General features: G+C 37.0%; 2 protein-coding genes across 3 annotated transcripts in view; both read left to right on the top strand.

The window, feature by feature from the left end:
• The window catches only part of GDPD6 (PLC-like phosphodiesterases superfamily protein), a 108,763-nt gene that overhangs the window by 55,302 nt on the left and 31,588 nt on the right, over positions 1-21,873 (top strand). Inside the window, exon 5 of the mRNA XM_089807663.1 lies at positions 16,997-17,106. Coding sequence (XP_089663789.1) covers positions 16,997-17,106 — 110 coding nt within the window. The remainder of the gene's footprint in view (positions 1-16,996; positions 17,107-21,873) is intronic.
• LOC149534178 (uncharacterized) lies at positions 10,671-14,095 on the top strand. Of its 2 annotated transcripts, XR_016356954.1 has the most exons (3): positions 12,079-12,678; positions 12,836-13,000; positions 13,123-13,260. XR_016356954.1 is itself a non-coding variant. In XM_089804377.1 (2 exons), exon 2 carries the CDS (start codon positions 13,445-13,447, stop codon positions 13,931-13,933), a length of 489 nt encoding a protein of 162 aa, XP_089660503.1. In that variant the 5' UTR covers positions 10,671-13,000; positions 13,123-13,444; the 3' UTR covers positions 13,934-14,095. The 2 variants fall into 2 exon arrangements, 1 of the variants encoding a protein (XP_089660503.1); XM_089804377.1 differs by having other exon boundaries at positions 10,671-13,000; positions 13,123-14,095.

The raw sequence follows: 21,873 nt of genomic DNA, 5'->3' as shown, positions 1-21,873 counted from the left end.
TGAGATCTTAACCTAGATCATGTGGTGTAGTATGGCGTGGAGAAGAGAAGTGTATGAATGCAAACAAGGAGTAATATGCGATTAGTGAAGTGAAGGATTGAGATCAGATCAAAAGTCAGTGAAGGTGTTTTGTTATCTCTTAACAGAGCAAGTGACCTAATCATATCAGTGAAGGGGAAGACAAGGATTAATAGATCAGAGGAGAGGATCAATTAGCAAGGAGAAGACTCAAAATCAACTTACAGAGCATATTGAGAGTCAGGTACTGAATTAGTGCTAACCGACTTGAATTAGGGTAAATCTCTTAAAAGAGTGGTCTTAATAGATCTTTGTAAATCTCCTAACAGAGTCCTTACTTTGTTGTAAGTGTTAAATCTTCTAACAAGGTGAGACCTAGCAGTCTCTTAAGCTTTTAACAAGGCAAACCTCTCATAGAGTAGATCATATTTTATGATCAAACATTGTAACCATAATAGGTTAACTTAATTACTATAGTAGTGAAGATTTGTAGGTGTCATCCCCACCTTAGTTTTACCTTCACGTTGGAGGGTTTTTGGGTAACAAACATTGTGTTATGTGTTTATTTTCATGCATGTGATAGATCATATTTACACGATACAACAAGTTCATTATTTCAAGTTTTACATGCATAGGTTAACAGGTGAATGTGTAAATGAATTGGTGAAAAGTAAAAGTGCTTAAGATTTCGATTCACCCCCCCCTCAGTATCTTGTTATCTTGTTTATACCCCCATCAATCAACAATTGGTATCAGAGCACTGGTTCTATGAGAGAAGCTTAAACACTTGGAGATTAGATCTTGGAGATGGAGGCTTTTAACCTGGACAAGGTTATTGACAATTAGATTATTGACATCCAACTCATATTGGAGAAACTTGAGAAAGCAAGACAAGATCTGAAGGATTTTCTAAAAAGGAGAAAGGAAATTGCTATCCAAATAAAACAATTTTCTTATGAAGAAGTTGAGACTGAAGGACTATTTGAATCAATCAATCCAAATGACAAAGCATCTGCAGATCTACTTGAAAGAACAAACTCCTAAATGAATAAATAAGAGGACTGAAAAGAGAACATGAAATCCAATCAGTAAGATTATGTGAAGTGACTGAACAAAAAAAGATAGTTGAAGAAGACATGACCATTGTCAAACAAATAGGACTGAAGAAGACAGGACTATTCTAAAGTCACAATAATCCCGATGGATCCATAGGCAGGATCGAGGATCCTACCCGAATCCTCACGGATCTAAATCAAACCCAAATCTAGATCCAGTGTCTGACATGCGAATCCGGTAACTAAGTTTACTTCTTATCCCTTATTAATGTGCTATTTGTTGGAATTGATTGTTATTGTTGTTGAAGGAAGAATAAGGAGATTGTTGGGAAAATGGTCATTGATGTCCAAGTAGTAAGGTGTAAATCTTGAAAGAGAAAGAAACAAGAGAATCATCAATAATCTGTTTGAAAGGGTCTTGATTAAATCTACTAGATCAAAACAATCATATTCTAGCATCGAGTCATGGCATCATCTTGCCTATCCATTGACAAATTGACCAATGCACCTATCTATAACAAGTTAAAATGGACACCTTTGGGAGATGTGACATCCATGTGATGTCCTTTCTTAATTTTCCCTGGAGTTTGCTTTGAAAATCACAATGGCAATCAAATTAGGGCTAGGGTTACATCTTACCAAGTAAAACATGTCCTTACATAGGGTAATCTTGGATTTGAACCCAACAATCATAAAATAAGAAACATAAACCCATGATACATGTGTGTCTCCATTCTTAGGGTTAGTCCATAACACATGATATTCCTTTAATATCTATAGCATCATTTCAACATATTAGGATGTGGGATAAGAAGCATGATAGGTCCACTTGGCCATCCCACATTAAGCCCAAGATCGAAGTTTGGGTCCTCTTGGCCCTAGTGGTAGGAAACATGGACATCTATCCAAGGTATCGTACCTAGTGAGGTGCTTGTACTTGCTTTTCCTATCCATGATTGATATCCTAAGATTGATAGCCATTGTTATATAGTTAGAGAGAAGATCATAATGGAGGTTCCTTGATTTTGCTATCTAAGCCCAAGAGTGGAACTTTGACCCTCTTTGCCCCAGTGGCGGGCAACATAGGCATCCACTTAGGGTATCGTACCTAGATGACAATCCTCATGACATCCCCTTTATTTTCACCTCCTTCCTTCTATACATGATTCCTTGAGGTGTATGCTTTAATGATTTGATGATGATTATATTTTTTGATGCAAGGGACTCTCGAGTGTGTTAGTTGTTGGATGATCTGCTCATGCCTTTTACTCTGATCTTCCCTTTAATGAGTACCAATTGCTGATTAGTACTCATTATTTATCCCTTGATTCACAATGCAATGTATCCCTTTCAATGCTTAGAATGAATCCTCCCTTATACATTATTGGTGAAAGGGTTACCACTTTCCACAAGGATTGAGTCACCACTTTTTATTGTTTCCTTAATAATATATTATTGTTCTAATCAATCTCCCTTGAATGTCTTCAAATGAAGCCTTCTTCCCTTTCTATCTTCCAACATGGGGGAGAGTCACACCTCTTTGCCATGTCTGCGCAACCCTTTGCAATGGTCACAATTTCTCGCAATTTCCACCCTTTGAAAGAGTTCACAATTCTTCAACATTTCTGCCTTTTGAAAGAGTCACAACCCCTCATAATTGTCCCTCTTTAATAGAGTCACGACTCACAACATAACTACAACCCTCTGAAAGAGTTACAGCCCTTCATCATTTCCACCCTTTGAAAGAGTCATTTATTTTCTTCACATTACTCCTCTTTATTCCTTCCTCCATATCCTTTTTCAAATGAACACTTCTCCCTTTTATTCTTATGTTGAGAGAATCTCCACTCTTCATCATGTATCTTTTGCCCTTATTTTAACTTAATTATCTTGTAGCTATATTATATTTTATTATTATCTATCAATTTATTTATTTTTATATTTAAGTTTTATTATTATTTATTATTAAATTCTATTTCAAAATGGGATAATATCCTCCCTTTTTTGGAATAAGCCAGCTTGAATTTTGGTGGTTGCATTCACTCTTTCGTTTTGTTTATAATTGCATTGAAATTTTTTATTGCGTTCCTTTTGTGATGTTTTGACCTATGGAGTTCTATATTTATGATTGTTATAAATAAGTGTTCTCATTTACTTTGCTAGAAAGTGGCCCAGCCCATTGAAATTGTACTCTTCTATACTTATTTACACATAATTACTTATCAAATTGATATGGGGAATTCTTTGTACACTGCAGAAGAACATGTATGCGATACACTACTCTCTCCACATAAAGTAGAGAGAACATGATCAGACTTGAAGAAATTTCATCACATTAAGATCCCTGATACTTGCCTTCTTGCTTTTCTTGGAAGGATGGGATAATTGCATACAGTTTGAAGTACTGGACGGGTCACAGTTGTCATTGGCAATCCGTCATCTTGAAGGAAGATATGAGATGTTACATTCACCGAATCTTTAGATCCTTGCTCCAAGTCAAAGTCTTATTTAGCTTAGCCATAAAGATATTAGCATAAACATTCTGCCCATCTGCCACTGATTGATCACTGTTATCAAAAAGCTTAGTCTGCTGGGAACTGCTTGGCCTGAAAGCTTCTTGGGAAGGCAAAGTCAGACTGCTAAGCATTTATTTTACATGGTACCAGAAATTGCACAATTTTCCTTTGTAAGATCTTAATATCAGCACCCCCTCTGAAGGCATATCTAATGGCTTTATCATAACTCATAATTGAAGATGTAGAAAACATGTTGGTAGCTATGTTACCTTGGCTTTTCGGAACGGGGGACTGTGGTGTTTCAGGATGGATTATTTTTCCAGAGAAGGGGTTGGTAGTGGGCATAGCTATATAAAAAATAGGGATATTTTAAAATATGTAGGGAAATTTTCTATGTTCCCTGGGGACGCGTACCCGGCCTAAAACCCCCCATTTCGGGGACAGGGGGACAGGCATGGGACGTCCCCCAGCTGTCCCCAAATTCCCTTTTTTTGCAGGGGACGTCTCTGAAACTTGGGGACGTGGGGGGGACAAAAAGGGGACGGCCAGCCGTCCCCAGTACAAAAAGGGGATGTCTAGCCATCCCCCGACCATACCGGGTACGGCCGGCCGTCCCCCTTTTTTGCAAGCTCAAAATATTAAAAAAAAAACATAAAAAAAATTTGTTGTGTCTTTTTTGGTCGGCTAGTGGGCCCCACTCCTCCAAAAACCCTAAAATGTATATCACTCAACACATTTAAATTGTTTTAACCATTCTTTGGTTTTCATTTTATGTTGCAGCCGGCTGAAGTTTTCATTTTGCAAGTAGAGGAGGTAATAGTTTTGCTTCCAAGAGCTTGACCAAGGGTTTGATCTTCTATTTTGTCCACCAAGTAAGTATAAAACTCTTTGTGCTTTCATCTATCATTTTTTTAATAAATTTGTAGCTTGCAAAGTCTGATTTTTTTTAATTTTTCATTGTTTCAGCTCATATATCTATTCAATTGCATATTTAAACACAATGAGCAGCAGTGGGAGTACAAGTAGTAGTAGTGAAGAAGAAAATGTAGAGGTTGATGTTGTTAGTAGTGACACTAGGCAAAAACTCAATCCTAAAGCTGATTTGTTTAAATGCCCTTTCGACATTATGAAGAATTTTGCAAAGGGTCCTTTCAATAGGAAAAAACCTCTTCTCCAATATGTCACACCTAGGCCAAAAGATAAAAAGAATTTAGGAGGGACTAGGGTGTGGGATTGTTATGTTTGTCTTGATGATTTTAGGGGCAGCTATACAAGAGTGAAGTCACATTTTTTAGGTGTTACATGCCAAGGAGTCAAAGTTTGTCCTAACCTAACCGATGAACAAAAATTAGAATGTCAAAGATTGCACTTAGAGGCTGAAATGGAGGGGCAAAATTTGACAGTGACATCACCATCCATTCCCTCACAATCATCTAGGCATATTTCATCTGCCATTGGTACTAGTGGCAGCCCTAGTGGGTCTAGAGGGAAGAGAAAGATAAGTAGTAGTGAGAAGGGCTCGGTGGAAAGTATGTTTAATGCACAGACAAAGGAGAAGTGTGAGGCATCCATTGGTAGATTCTTTGTTGCTAATGGTATCCCATATAATGCAGCCCGTTCCACTTATTATAAACAAATGGTGAAAGATATTATGAGCATGAATTCCTCATTTGTGCCCCCCGGTGATGTCATGTCCCCATTTTGGAGGCAATTTGATTTAATTAATTTAATTAATTAGGTTGTCCAAAATAATGAATATTTTATGAGGATGACTAATTAATTATTTTAATTAAATAAATAAATGGTATTAAGTTAATTATTTATAAAGTTATCAAATAAATAAATATTAAAAGGTAACTTTATATTTAATTAATTTAATAAAGTGACTTGAATTATAAAATATTTTATAAAGTCACTATTTTAGAAGTTTCTGGAAAAAGTGGAGAAAAAGAATAAATAGGCACCCCGGGCTTCATTCTAATCATCCAGATTTGTTGTTGTTGATGTTGATGTTTGTTGATGTGCATTGTGGAGCTTAGGGTTTCTGCAATAGTCACAACTGGCCATTGAGAACGAAAACTCTCAATTGGTACGCAATTTTGAGGGTGTGAAATATCACTTGAATTATTGCAGCTGGGAGGAAGATACTTCAGTCTTCTATCTGTGCTACATTGAGAAAAAATATTTGTGGCCATTGAGAACGAAAACTCTCAATTGGTACGCGATTTTGAGGGTGTGAAATATCACTTGAATTATTGCAGCTAGGAGGAAGATACTTCAGTCTTCTATTTGTGCTACATTGAGAAAAAATATTTCAGTTCGAAAAAAGCAGGCCGAAAAAGCAGGCCGAAAAAGTAGTTTGAAAAAAAGCAAGCCGAAAAAGCAGTCCGAAAAAAGCAGGCCGAAAAAGCAGAACCGAAAAAGTAGACCGAAAAAAGCAGGTCCGAAAAAGCAATCCAAAAAAAAAGCAATCCGAAAAAGCAAGTTCGAAAAAGCAAAGAAAATTATTACAACCATCTACAATCAGGGGCGGCACCTAGAGAGGCACGACTTGGGCATTTGAGGAGGTTATTTTCTGTTCAGTGGTATTGCAATACATCTATTCTCTAAGGCGACTTCATATGCCAGGTCTGATGTGTATTTTCATAGTTGCCTTTCACTATAGAGTGCTGTTGTAATTGTCATTTCGTATTAGACCTATCATTCATTAATAGATACATCATTCATTTTTACATTCCTCAGAATGGTATCAGCAATCCATGGCTTTTGTTGTATTTAATCATGCATGTGATTAGCGTACTGCTGTAGGGGAGTATTGAAATTAGATATTTAGTATTGCATTAGTTTTCATTGGCAGCTGTAAGTGCATATTTACTTTACCAGCAATCAACATATTTTGATATCTTTGTAAATGCCAAGAGTCTTGGCTAACTTAGTATGAATATTGTATTGGATACTCATTCTCAATCAAGGAGATACAATTGCTGGTCATTAATAGTTGTCCTTGAGTGTTAATATATCATTTTTTTTATCAGCCAGTTAGCTTGCATACCAACTGTTTGTTAAAATACCAGTTGGCTGTAGGTGATCATTTTCATGATTAGAACTCATATATGCATTCAGTATTGCCAAAATTAGTTGCATATTTATGTTAGGACATTGTTTAGACAATTTGGAGTTTTTGTAAGCATTCTCTTTGAGGCAAATCCAAACAAGAACCACTGCAGCAATCTGAAAAGTTATATCAGTCAGACGACCCTTGCTTGCAAAGTGTTTGACGAAATGTCAAACCATTGAAGTATAAAGAGTTTTGGTGTTTGAAGAAGTTATAACCTGTTGGGGTTATTACAGTGGTATCAGAGCTATTGACCTGCCATCCTGTTGGGTAGATCGGACATTGAATCAGTTAGTTAATCATGTTTACTTCAAGTACCCAGAAGCAGTGGGACAAGGATATGAAGAAGCTTAAACAAAATTTGAAAAGGTTGGATGAAAGTCAGAAAAGGATGAATGAATTGATGGTTTCCATGTTTAAGAGGACTACATCACAAAACAAAAACAAAGAGGAACAAGAGGTCTCTACAAGTGAGGTATCTAGAAACCTCTACAAGGAGTTTGCAACAGTTGGTGACCAGCATATAGCTGAATCTAGGGAGGACAAAAATTAGACTAGCTTGGAGGAAGATGTTGGGCACACAATACTTCAGAAGGTAGTGGGAATGGATATTACATAGATTGATAGTAACGGTCAACTTGATACTCAAGTTGAGACAATTGTATACAAGTCGTCAGAGGGTGATGTCATAGGTACTCGGGATGGTCTAGTTCCAACAGGCAGTGACTACAACGTAGTGGGTCCAGATGATGATTATGAGGATGTTGTTGTGCATGATGGTGAGATACTTGGTAGAGATGAGCAAACATTGAGCATTCATGACTTTGCTGAGATAGAGTACCAGGCACAGATAGATGCTTCGTCACATGAGGTTGAGGCTGGTAGTACTTCACATGATTTGTCCAGCCAGCTGAAGGTGAGAGAAGACAATATTATGACTTCATTATCTCATCATGACAGGATGCGGGATATGAGAGAGGATCACATTCGGATGATTCAGTTACAGGGTAGACATAAGGAAGTTCAGGCGAAGTCTTCTTGTGTTGACTTACAGGCGATTAGGGAAGGAATGGGAACGATGAAGTTGAGTTATTTACATCTTCTATCAGATCGTGACCATCTTCTTAGACTTGTCAGAGGCTATTAAGATGCCTTGAGGAGGAAGGAGGAGGAAGTTTATAGGCTTTCTCGCGAGCTTGAGGACACTCGAGCTTCTTTGGTGAATACTCTTTTGGCATTACAGGACTGGGAGAGACATGGGGATAAGCATGGCATGGAGTTGAGTTTAGGTCCATCTTGCACTCCTGATACTCAGCTTTCTGCGGCACATAAATCATATGTGGTCGTTGATAATGTTGTGAGTTCATCTTGCATTCACATCCAGGATACAGGGACAATGTCAGACAGGTATGTGGAGTTAGTTGGTATTGGTCATATTACTCAGGTGAGGAGTTTGCTTGAGTTACCAATTGATTCTAGTTTACGGATATGGACTCGAGATTGTTATATTGGCGTTTGGGATTTAGTTGACTGGAGATCTTTAACACTTTTTGGTAGCAGTGATTGTTTGGGTGCTATCATGGATTTGATTAGCAGATTGCAGGGTGTTGTTTTTTCTTGTGCCAGCAGCTTGTCCGATGTTGGTATTAGTTTTTATACACTGGTGATGGGCTTTGTTCATATATCCAGTCGACCATTCTTGCTGGAATGTGTTGATGATCTTTCATATTTGGCAGTATGTACAGATGAGTCCCAGGATCATATTGGCATTGATGACATCCAGGAGGATGCAGTGGGCAGTTTTGAAGACATAGTTTCCTTGGCCGTTTCTTTTGGTACAGAGGAGTTGGATAGCGGTGCTACAGTTTTTGATACTCTGTATGTTGATATGAGGTTTGGAGTTGATTTGCAGGATATGGATGGTAATACTCTAGAGACCAGTAACTTTGAAGATACTCCTTTAGACAGTGTGTCAGAGGAGGTTGGTAGGAGATAGTCTAGCCAGTGCCATCATGTGTCTAGTCAGTTGAGAGTTAGTGAGTGAGACATTGCTATCACTTGCCAACATTTCGATGTTGCTCATCAGTTATTAGCAGTTTATGGATGGGGTTCTCCTACTAGTGATGAGTAGGGATGCAGTTATCTTTCCTTGACAGAGTTCCACTCTTTATGGGAGGCTATCCGGATTCTGAGACAGAATTATATGCAGTTGGTAGCCGACAAAGATTATCTTATGGGGTGGGGGAGTACAGCATACGATGCATTATTGGCCAAGGAAGATAAGGTGAGTGAGCTTACTCAGCAGCTCGAGGTGACTTCAAAGATTCTTGAGAGAACACAGTTGGCTTTCGAGGAGTCACAATTTCATTTGGCTAAGGTGACCATGGAGTTAGAGCTACTGCAGTCTTTACCAGATTCTGTACAGTCACAAGCTGTGGTGTCTGGTGATCCGAGGATGTCCATGGTCGAGATTGTCAAAGACAATGGAGATGGGGATGCATCCATCCTTGATACTAACATTGGCATATCGGGTTCATTCCCACTAGAGTCAGGTTCAGTTGAGTTGGGTGTTGTAGCAGATTGTTGTGGTATGCCTGACATAGTGGTGGCCTCTAGTACTGATGGCACAGAGACTAGAGATGTTGTATCAAAGATCATGTGTTATGTTGGTGAGCCGACAGTTGGCATGGTTCCTGCTAGTAATACTCCCTTGGTGATATCTTCGGAGGTAGTAATCAGTTCCAACATGGTTAATGATCGATTGCAGTTAGTCTCATCTGGATTGTAGTCTGAGCCACTAAGATTGGCGCATTCTATCGGCATTACACTTGAGGTATGCTCATCAATTTACCTTTGATGACCACGTTGATGAGATGATGATACAGAGATGTACTTTGGTTCCTAGTGCTTGTCATCAGTTCTAGGACGGTTTGACGCCTCGGGATGAGAGTTGTGATGGGCATGACATGGCGATAGATTCTGTGGTTGACAGCTTGATAATACATGACTTAGAGCAAGAGTTTGGGAGTGATGCTTCAACGGTTGTTGTTATTGATTCTACTCCTTTGGCTATGACATCTCCTGACGTAGCTGGTGATCAGTCATAGTGGGTTGTATCACTTGTTCATGGTGAGCTGTTGACTGAGGTTGGTTCTTTTTATCAGCATTATACTGCAGGGTATGTACATCAGTTAGCATTTGATCCTTGTGTTGAGGAGTTGATGGCAGGCAAAGTTGGTTTGGGTTCCATTTCTTGCTGTTTATCTTGTGATGTCTTTTCACCATCAGCAGTGCATGGGAGTTATGGTTATGAGACAGTGGCCGGTGATCTGCAGAGTTGTGTTGACTGCAGGAGTTGTACAGTGTGTGGATTCTCCATACTTGGTACAGTTTCATTCGGGAGTATTCACCATTGTTGTAGAGTTGGATTGTACATTCGGTATAGGCCAGTGGGATGCGTTGATGGTATTTACTGTGTTGGCAGCTTGATTTGTCCACTTTACTTGGGTTCTGATGTTCTAAGAGTTTGTGTCTCATGGGTTTTTGACTGTGGCAGTTGTGATTTTGGAGTTTGGTTGAGCTGTAATTGTCAGTTTGATTATGGATTCCTCTTGGTTATATTGCAGAGGATATTGCAGGAGCCTATGTTAATTGACAGTAGTATAGTTCATGATCACATTTGGGATCCAAGTGGATTGATTGGTTTATTGTTCAACCATTGCTTGGGGACAAGCAATTTCAGGAAGGGCGGACTGTCATGTCCCCATTTTGGAGGCAATTTGATTTAATTAATTTAATTAATTAGGTTGTCCAAAATAATGAATATTTTATGAGGATGACTAATTAATTATTTTAATTAAATAAATAAGTGGTATTAAGTTAATTATTTATAAAGTTATCAAATAAATAAATATTAAAAGGTAATTTTATATTTAATTAATTTAATAAAGTGACTTGAATTATAAAATATTTTATAAAGTCACTTAATAGATAAAATAAAATATTGTTCTAGAAGTTTCTGGAGAAAGTGGAGAAAAAGAATAAATAGGCACCTCAGGCTTCATTCTAATCATACAGATTTGTTGTTGTTGATGTTGATGTTTGTTGATGTGCATTGTGGAGCCTAGGGTTTCTGCAGTAGTCATAACTGGCCATTGAGAACGAAAACTCTCAATTGATATGTAATTTTGAGGGTGTAAAATATCACTTGAATTATTGCAGCTGGGAGGAAGATACTTCAGTCTTCTATTTGTGCTACATTGAGAAAACATATTTGTGGCCATTGAGAACGAAAACTCTCAATTGGTACGCAATTTTGAGGGTGTGAAATATCACTTGAATTATTGTAGCTAGGAGGAAGATACTTCAGTCTTCTATTTGTGCTACATTGAGAAAAAATATTTGAGTACAAAAAGTAGGCCGAAAAAGCAGTTCGAAAAAGCAGGCCAAAAAAGCAAGCCGAAAAAAGCAGGCCGAAAAAGCAGTCCGAAAAAAAAAGCAGGCCGAAAAAGCAAAACCGAAAAAGTAGGTCCGGAAAAGCAATCCAAAAAAAAGCAATCCGAAAAAGCAAATTCGAAAAAGCAAAGAAAATTATTACAGCCATCTACAATCAGGGGCGGCAGCTAGAGAGGCACGACTTGGGCACTTGAGGAGGTTATTTTCTGTTCAGTGATATTGCAATACATCTATTCTCTAAGGCGACTTCATATGCCAGGTCTGATGTGTATTTTCATAGTTGTCTTTCACTATAGAGTGTTGTTGTAATTGTCATTTCGTATCAGACCCATCATTCATTAATAGATATATCATTCATTTTTACATTCCTCACAATGGTATCAGCAATCCATGGCTTTAGTTGTATTTAATCATGCATGTGATTAGCGTACTGCTGTAGGGGAGTATTGAAGTTAGATATTTAGTGTTGCATTAGTTTTCATTGGCAGCTGTAGGTGCATATTACTTTACCAACAATCATCATATTTTGATATCTTTGTAAATGTCGAGAGTCTTGGCTAACTCAATATGAATATTGTATTGGATACTCATTCTCAATCAAGGAGATACAATTGCTGGTCATTAATAGTTGTCCTTGAGCATTAATATATCATTTTTTTTATCAGCCAGTTAGCTTGCATACCAACTGTTTGTTAAAATACCAGTTGGCTGTAGGTGATCATTTTCATGATTAGAACTCATATATGCATTCACTATTGCCAAAATTAGTTGCATATTTATGTTAGGACATTGTTTAGACAATTTGGAGTCTTTGTAAGCATTCTCTTTGAGGCAAATCCAAACAAGAATCACAGCAGCAGTCTGAAAAGTTATATCAGTCAGATGACTCTTGCTTGCAAAGTGTTTGACAAAATGTCAAACAACTGAAGTATAAAGATTCTTGGTGTTTGAAGAAGTTATAACCTGTTGGGGTTATTACAAGTGAGCATAAGCTATGAACCACTATCCTAGATGAAGAGTACTCAAAGGTTGCTTTATTATTTGAGGATATGAGACGCACTTGGGTTAGGACAGGCTGCTCTATTGTGATGGATGAGTGGACTGATGTTAGACATCGGCCACTCATCAATATCATTGTCACATCCCCTGCTGGCTCTTATTTTTTGAGAGCCATAGATTGCTCAGGAAAGAAGAAGGATGCAGATTTTCAGTTCACCATTTTGCGAGATGCCATAGAGGAGATTGGGCCCTCTAATGTTGTACAAGTTATCACAGATTCTGCACTTGTGTGCAAATCAGCAGGTTTGATGATAGAGGGTGCTTATAGGCACATATTTTGGACCCCTTGTTGTGTTCATTCCTTGAACAATGCATTGAAGGACATAGGGAAGATTGAATGGGTGAAGCAAGTGGTGCTAGAAGCTAGAGAAGTGCAAATGTTTATTTGCAACCACCACACTTCACTTGCTCTATTCAGGTCCTTCTCTAAGAAGGAGCTCCTCAAACCAGCCGAGACAAGGTATGTCAATTATAATTATAGTTTACTTTTAGTTTGTTTTAACTTTAAGTTATTTAAAAAAATTATTTATAAGTTTACTTACATGTGATGCTTTTTGTTTTAAATTTTAATCATTAATGTTTAAGTTTAAATTTTAAATTTTAAATTGTTGCTATAGGTATTGCAGATATTTCATCTTGATGGAGAGGATGATTGAGGTGTATGAGGCTCTTCAATTGATGGTGGTGAATCCAGAGTGAGGATGATGGTCTCATTCGAAGTCCACTGAAGGAAAAGCGGCGAGGCAAAGGATCTTTGATGAGAGTTGGTGGTCCACAATGAAGTAAGTTGTTGGTTTTTAAATTTACTATTAATCTTTTGCTTGCTGATTTTCCTACTAATAATCTTAAAATTCTTAAAATTCTAATTCTGATTTTTTTTTTTGTTGGCATTTTGATCTTGCAGATACATTTGCTCTGTCATAGCACCCATTGTTGATGTCATTAGATATGCTGATACTGATGCTCCTAATTTAGGAGAGATCTATGAGACTATTGACAGCATGCTGGGTAAGATGAAGAGAATTGTTGCAGCAAAGGATCCTACATTGGGCTTTTATGAGGAGCATATTAGGCCTATTGTGACGCGGAGGTGGAACATAATGAATACCCCGCTTCATATGGCAGCATTTGCTCTAAATCCCAAATGGTATGCATAGTTGGGTGGAAGGGACCTCTCATGTGATGATCCTGAGGTTTTGGATGGCTTCACAAAAGCAATTGATAAGATGTATTCAACTCAAGATGCCTCTACTCTTCGTGCACAGTTCCTTGACTTCACCAACCTTCGTGGCCCAAACTTGGGTAAGCCACATGCAAGGTTGGATAGAGTTGTTTTGGCACAGAGGGATCCTATTGGATGGTGGACTTGGCATGGGAGAGATACACCTGAGTTAAAGATACTTGTCGGTCGCCTCCTTTCACAGGTTGCTAGTTCTTCAGCTGCAGAGAGGAACTGGTCCACATATTCATATGTCCACTCTATCAAGAGGAATAGACTTACCTCTAAAAGAGTGGAGAAGCTAGTGACAGTGCATCATGCTCTTCGACTTGCCGATCGCCAGACTCTAGAGTATAGGCAGACACCAACTTTGCGATGGGATGTTGAGCCTGAGGATGTGGCCCAGATAGATGAGGATGACATAGCACCAGGACTGGTTGGGGTTCCATTTGATGAGACTGCGCTTCCTATGGAGGATGACAGTGAGGAGGATTGATTTTGATGCCATGGATTAGTAGAGGGAGAATAGGAGCAGCAGTCTGCTTCATTTTCTATGTTTTGCTTTTTATGTTGAACATGAACATGATTATGATACATTGATTATATGATACTTATTACTTTATGGCAGCCTATAGCTTTGGGCATATTTTGATTTTGATTTTCAGATTTATGATTTATCATGCTTATCATTATGAGTCTTATGATATTGACAATGGTTAATAACTTAATGTTCATTGTTCAGTGTTCTCTGATATTGTATTGATATGCATTTTGAGAATTGGATACTAAAATACTAAATAGTAAAATACTAAAATCGGATATTATTTCATAGATGGCATTCAAATGTTGTATGTTATGGTTCTATAATGTTTAAATGACATGCTTTGTGCTTAGTTTCATATGAATGACATGTATATTTACAAATTTCAATGTATATACTATATTTAAAATTTTTTCTATATATATAGCCGTCCCCGTCCCCGTCCCCCCCCGTCCCCAAAATTGCCAAAAAAATTTGCCGTCCCGGAAACCCGTCCCATCGTCCCCCGTTGTCCCCGTACCGGAAACTTGGGGGAACATAGGAAATTTTAAATTTTCGTATGAAAACATGGATAAAGCATGCTTGTATACATTATAGAACCTTAACATATATAAATAATTTAAATTGACAGTTCACATGAGAGTGGAAATCAAACAAATTATCAAAATTCAAACATTGATTTTACTGGACAGCCAAGCCACATGTTTCCAAAAGTTTCAAAGTTTCCAAGACGTCCCCACTTTCGGGACTGGTCAAATTATGCTGGAAACACATCCCTGGGCAACACTGGTTGGTAGGCCTCCATACTCCATAGTGGCATCATCCTGTCCTATCAATGTGCCAGCCAGCAACCCACATTTCCTTCTTTGGAAAGAAAACAGCTACTCAATGAAGTCAATCTGAGGCATATTTATCTGCTTTACCTATCCCTTCAAAATGTACCATTCCCCCTCAAAATGAAGTTTCCTCCTCCGTAGTGAAATTTTATTCATTAATTTAGTTTTCTTTCTTCAGACAAGGCACCATTCCTTCATTCATTCCTAGCTGTAATCCAGCTCATGTCCTCTCCTTGCCTACTGCCCACAAAACTTGTGTCTGTTCTTTTTAATTCTTATATATTTAGGTTGAGCTGCTCTATTGAGATATATTGTTACCCAAATGTATTTAGTGCAGTTTTTTAAAGTAAATTTTAGTGAATATACAGTCCTATGTACTATGTTTAACTGGTTAATTGAGCAACTTTATTTCGTATAATGACATTGTGTGTCTTGCATATATATATATATATATATATATAGAGAGAGAGAGAGAGAGAGAGAGAGAGAGAGAGAGAGAGCCTCATGCTACCATTGATCCATGCATTGATGAACAGCTTTGATAGTAGACTTGAAGTTTTCATTGGTAGACTTCAAAATCAAATTGCTAAACTTGCATCATCTACATCTTGCCATCAATGAATCAATCAATACACCTATCCACAGCCAGCTACAACCTGTGGGAGATGTGACAACATTATATCATATTGTTTTTGGCATCTTGTTGTAGAAATATGTTGTAAATCTATTTATGTTGCATGATCTAGCAATAACTATTTTTAATGTTTATCCTTTATTCTGCATTATAAAGGGCATTTTGCCTTTCTGAGCAATTGTCAAAAACATTTTTTAGCCATTGCTTTATATGGGTCACAGAATATTTTTACAACTGATATTGTCTAGAAGTCATTTCTAGTTCACAATTAAGAGTTGCATGTTTTGCTAGTTCTTTGTTTCCTTCATACATGTGTTTGTCTTCATATCATATTGTGGCCATTTTCTGTGGTATGATCTCTAGTTACCCTTTAAAGAACATTTTGGATTAATTATTGTCAAGAAGAGGTACATTGTTTATTGTAGTGAGAAAACAGCTCTTGTCAGCAATTTCAATTTCTCAGAAAGAATTTGAAGTTTGAACCATATTTTTATGGGATCACCCAGTACTTTTATTAATAAATTTTTATTTAGGAGATTGTCGATTTCAGTTTGCAAGTAAGAAATGCATGTTAAAGAGTCATATGTTTTCTTTATGTGCATACTCCCTACTCCAGACATCATTACATTTTATGTTTGAAAAGCAAAAGCTTATGGTTGAAATATTATTGAAATCTCTTTCTGTGATATGATATTGTCAGTTTTGTGAACACTTGTTATTTACATCATATAAGGACCTTTTTATCCTAAATCTTTAGAGGGAGAGGTATGTTGATTTTCCAAGCAAAAAAACTGCATGTTGAAACAAATATTAGGAGCATTTTAGAAGAGAATTGATCTTTGCATCTAAGCTAATTGGGCTCAGATTATTTCAAAAATACCTGGATGTTGTCCATTTTTTGGTAGGTGAATGCTTCTGCTTCTGCGATTTGTAAATACACAGACGTGTAAATGGATTTCTAAAGAACAAATTTTCCTTACGTTTTGCATTTAGAAGTTATCTTTTTATTCCTTGTATGTTTTAAACTATGATTCTTTTACCTTCGTCATCTCCTTTTTCAAAGCCAAACTAGACAAGATCCTTTGTTTTGTGATGCCAAAAAGTCAGAATGCCAAATTAACTGGAGACTTAGCCATTTGATGCTTGCTGTATCCTTACACTTTGGGCATCATTTCATGCCCCAGCTTTAATCAAGTAATTGTTGAGTCAGATTCAAAGGTGAAGGCAGAGTTCATAATCAGAGTAGAAGGTGAAGGTTTAGCATCAATCACTAGCTTTGGGCATCAAGCATTGTATAATCTCACTACTCTCACTCTTCATGCTGAGTACTCCTTGGCTTATCCCTACTTTAGAGTTGGGATTGAGGAGGCTGCAGGGTAAGAATTAGTGAACTGCTTGTTGAGAGAATTACCTTGAGATTCTATTGTATAGAATTGAATTCTATTCCAAAACTAACTTAAGAAATAATCAAATAGTTGAAAGAATTGCTTTGAGCTTATGTTGTATAGAAATAATCAAAATAAGCTAATATCTTTAAATGCTATGCAGGGGAGTTTTCAATCATCACATTTGAGGAGTTTATATCTATTGCATTGGATGCCCCTCGTGTTGTTGGAATCTACCCAGAAATTAAAAACCCAGTGCACATCAATGAACATGTAAGTAAATAGGTTTTTCTTGATTCTATATTTTTCAATCTATAACATTTGTGTCTAACATTTTCCATTCAAGAAATTGGCTGTACATGGATATTATGTTTCTTAGTACTGTAATAACCCCGACCAGTTATAACCTTGACAAACACCGATTTCTTCACTACTCAATTTTTTAACATTTCATCAAACACTTGGCATGCATTTGCTGTCCTTTATTTTCAGTTTGATAATGATTTCTTGAATTATTGTAAATGATTTTTTGAATTGATGTATATATAAATAAGACAACATTGGAATGCAAATGAATAATTGCTACTATAATGCCATAACCTTGAGATAATAACCAATTTGCAGTTCTGAAAACAAACAATCATCAGCTGAACAATATTGACTTTATAATGTAAAGAGAAACTTGAAGTTTCTCAACCAATGCCGACTTGCCACAGCAATATACAATTATTGAATTGACAGTGCTCTTTCCAGCTCTTATTATTTCCTCCAGCGTTAACACAGGCTGCCACAATCAAACGCTGCCTGTCCTAACTAGTCCACATGCCCGGACTCAGCAACATAGGCCTTAATTTCTTCAGCATGGCTCAAAAAGGACAAACACAGGCTCCAAATTTGATCACAGGTCTGTAACTTTAAAGACAGGCCTCCAGTAAACATCAAACACTGGCCAATTCTTATGTGTGGCACCCACTAATGTGCAGGTCGAACCCTCAATCAGGAATCACAGGGCACACAAATGTGGGGACAGTCAATGCCTTTTCACAAATGGATCTTAGAACTCAGCTAATCTTTCGCAGAAATCAACTTCTCAATTACAGCGATCACAAATGAGAAGCTAGTTCAAATTGCTATACCTCAGCAGCAAATTGGAGCACAATTCAGTGGATTTTTCAGAATTCCCAAATTCAAACCCTCAGCAAAACCAATAAAAGACATAGACAATTGGATGATCAATTCTCATCATGGGAGCCATATTTATACTCTCCATCATGCGACTTAGCTTCAACTACACACCTTTCACTTTTTGATTTATACTTAGGCACATAATATAATTTATTAATTTCCTTTTGGCTCCCAAAAACAACCTTTTCAACCATATCATGATATTCTGGCACGCGAGGTCATTGTTTCTTGTACCCCATATTTAAAACTCTCGAACTCAATTCCAATGAGCTATAACACTAAGGTGGCCAACATACAATACCAACAAAAATAACAACCTTATCATTATTTAGTTGAATAATAATAATAATTCAGCCATCTTGCAAAAATGACTGAAGAAACATCAAAATCGAAATCTGACAACATACGAGTGATCCCGATGAAGAAAAACAAGAGAAGAACCTAACAGGGCGACTTACTAAAAGTAGACTTCCCTCCAAGTTTCTTGGAGCCCAAAACAAAAGCCATAAATAAAAACTGAGAGCATCACTCAGCTCCTCTAACTCAACTGAGCTCATCGAAACCCACTGTTGAGTTACTATAAATAGTCTTTCAAAACAGAGCCAAATCTCACCATAGGCCACTGGAACACCTAATAACTCCACTATTGAGACCCTCAAATCCCATTGTCAGCTCACGAGGGTCGCAACAATGAACTGACCAAGCCAATTGTAGGAACTGGCTAAAATGGGGGCATTACAAGTTATTTGGAATAATAAGTAATTTCTTGGACCTGGTTTTAATTTACAGTACTAAGTAGGATTAGAAAAGTTCTTTGATTGATAGTGTACATCAAGTTAAAGTACAGAGTAAAGTTTGTTAGAAGCTAGAAATCATTTCTAGTTCACAGTTACCTAGATTGTAGGTATGAGATATTGTGTAAATTTCACATGTTTTGGTATCAAATAAATCATGTAAGCATACATTCAAAATAGAAAACTAATGATGTTGTCTGTTCTTCTTCTTGGTTGTATATATGCGTAAATCACCACATACAACCACAAAGGATATAAAATGAAGATATATATTATGGAAGATCCCTTCCTTTTTGCAATAGAACAGAATACAATAGAAAGCTTTTAACATTTACAATGCCAAAAATACAGTCATTACTGTTTCTCAGTGGAAAAATCTTTCTTTTTCTTTGGCACTGTTGTCCACTTTTCCTTGACCCTCCCATCATCCAGGGTCCTTGAGGAATGTTGAGACCTTTTATTACTGCCAAATCTTTTGACAACAAACCATTGGCTCAAAAGAATATACACAATCTGAATCCAGAAGCTAAAAACTGATATGATGGATTGTGGAAACACATTTACAGTTATTGACACCCTCCATGGAAGGGAATTATATGTTAAATCTAAACAATCTGAGCTGTTAAGGATCAACTCCTTACTGCTCTCTTGCCCTGATGATGGTTCATGGAGTGTGACCTGAAACGTCGGCTCAAAAGAATATACACAATCTGAATCAAAATGATTGATTTTGAATAGGTTGAGGACTGTGGGAGAGAGAAAACCAATAGCAGATTGATGTATTTATCCATTTGGGCAATAGAATTTCCCAACTTAAGAAGAACATGTAATCTCGCAACTAAGATAATGTGTCAATCAATACATCACAAAAGTCCAGGCTTTCTAGAATACATAGGTAAGCTGGGCTCTACATATACATTCAAGAAAAAAATAGATGGTTGCAGACTATTTAACAAGTCACCTTAATTATCCATAAACATACTCACACATTTCTTTTACTGTGTTAAACAACACCTTAGAAAAGCTTTGTAAAGATTTTACAGTTTTTGGGTTGACTAACTAGACAACAAACAACCAAAAATGTAGAATATACGAATGTAGAACACAAAATCAGTGTTGAATCTGCCATTCTCATATTTTCTACAATAGTTACATGCATTATTGCATATTCAGCTTAGTTACCAATTCAGATGCGTGTATATATATATATGCAAAGAAATGAAAGAAAGAAACAAAATTAAAACATATTCAAATTGAAATAAGATTATAAATATGATGTTAAATTAATCAAACAATAGTTAAATAAAAATAATAAATGACATTAATTATTATTTAACTAAGCGGAATGGATACTATGGAAAGACAACCAAACAAGCAATATACATATAAATAGAGAGAATTTCTGTCACACACACTCACACACACACACACACAAACACATATATACGCAAAGAAATGAAAGAAAGAAACAAAATTAAAACATTTGATAGTATGATACTTATAACTTCACCAATACATGTTCAAATTGAAACTCAAATATTCAATAAGATTATAAATATAATGTTAAATTAATCAAACAATAATTAATTAAAAATAATAAATGACTACTTATTATTTAACTATGTGGAATGGTTACTATGGAAAGACACAACCAAACAAGCAATATACGTATAAATAGAGAGAATTTCTGGTATCAAAAATTTAAGGGTAGGAAATAGCATGGGAGAGAATTTGTGAAGGTAGCAAACTGACGGGATGAGTCATCTCCAGTGACAGAGATCAAGAGCCTACAGTGCAGTATCCTTGCACAGATCTTTTTAGTCCAATTCATCAAAGACGAACATCAGCAGAGAATATGGGAGTACATACACAAGGAGACATCATGCATATGATTGATGCTTGTGTTTGGGGACTCAGGAAATAGAATCAGCGGAGGAATTAAATAAAAGAAAAAAAACAGGAACCACATTAATACAGAGAGCTTCCGCCCATCTCCGCTTGTAATCGCTTCCATTTCCGCCTCTGCATGCAAGAAGCCCGCATCAGTATCCAACATATTCTGTATAAACCTAAATCATATATTACAAAAATATTGCTATCTAAAGCTGAAATTCTGATCTCTCTAGTTCTTCTGTCTGTATTTGTCTTGGCTACCTTCTTTGTAGACCCTAGAAAATTATATCATGCCTCTGACAAAATGAAAGTCATCTGCCAATATAACCATAGGAATCCAAGGCTGTTGGGAGGTCGCTGGGAATTGGAAACCCAAACAGAACTGCATCCAAGTAGTGGATAGCCTGCAAGAACATGATCGGTACCATACAGGAGAATCAATGGGCTACGGGGGTGAAGCACAAAATTGAAAGATATTGCACATAAAACACCAATAAACAAGCCTAGGAAGGGTATTTTGACAAAGGGGAACTGCAGGCCATAAATGAAGTATGGGCATTGTGAATCATTCTTAAACTCTCACCAAATAGCAACTACCTCCTTTACTATAGCATTGCAGACAATGGATGTCCACTAATGGCAAGGTAGGGTGACTAGGTGGAGAATGTGCATTGTTTAGGTTTTAATGTTCTATTGTCACTAGCCCTAACCCTTTTTTCTGCCTTATCTCTTTGTCGCATCCCTATTGGGGTTGGTGTCAACAATTGTTGTTTAACAAAAAGGGACACCTTTATTCCATCAGGCATTTGTCCACAAAACCATTTTGTAATAAAAATGGTAGACCCTTCATAAAGGAGCTGTCACAGGTCACATGCTAATGCCACTCGCAACCCCAGTCAGCTGTGGATCTGAGCTTTGATGCATACCTTCTGCCTGCAATTGATCATCCTTATGTATATTTTTGCCAATATTTTTCTTGTGTGGTAGGTAAGGAGTGGGAACTAGGAACTTCCCAAACAATTTTAAAGTAATGACAATCGCTACCTTCAACCGATTTCCTATTCGCTGCCTTAGCCAAGTTTGGGGATTGGAAATAAAGAGAACTGGCTGAAATGGAAGGAAGGGAAAACCAAAACCTGAAACATCATTAACGCAATGAGCTATTTAA

This window comes from Cupressus sempervirens, chromosome 10 (assembly GCF_028749045.1).
Source record: "Cupressus sempervirens isolate cs-2001-9-10 chromosome 10, ASM2874904v1, whole genome shotgun sequence".
NCBI lineage: Eukaryota > Viridiplantae > Streptophyta > Pinopsida > Cupressales > Cupressaceae > Cupressus > Cupressus sempervirens.
This window is presented reverse-complemented; position numbering and strand designations above follow the sequence as displayed.

Coding starts and splice junctions, on each gene's coding strand:
- LOC149534178 (XM_089804377.1), top strand. CDS start 13,445: ATGTATTCAACTCAAGATGCCTCTACTCTTCGTGCACAGTTCCTTGAC.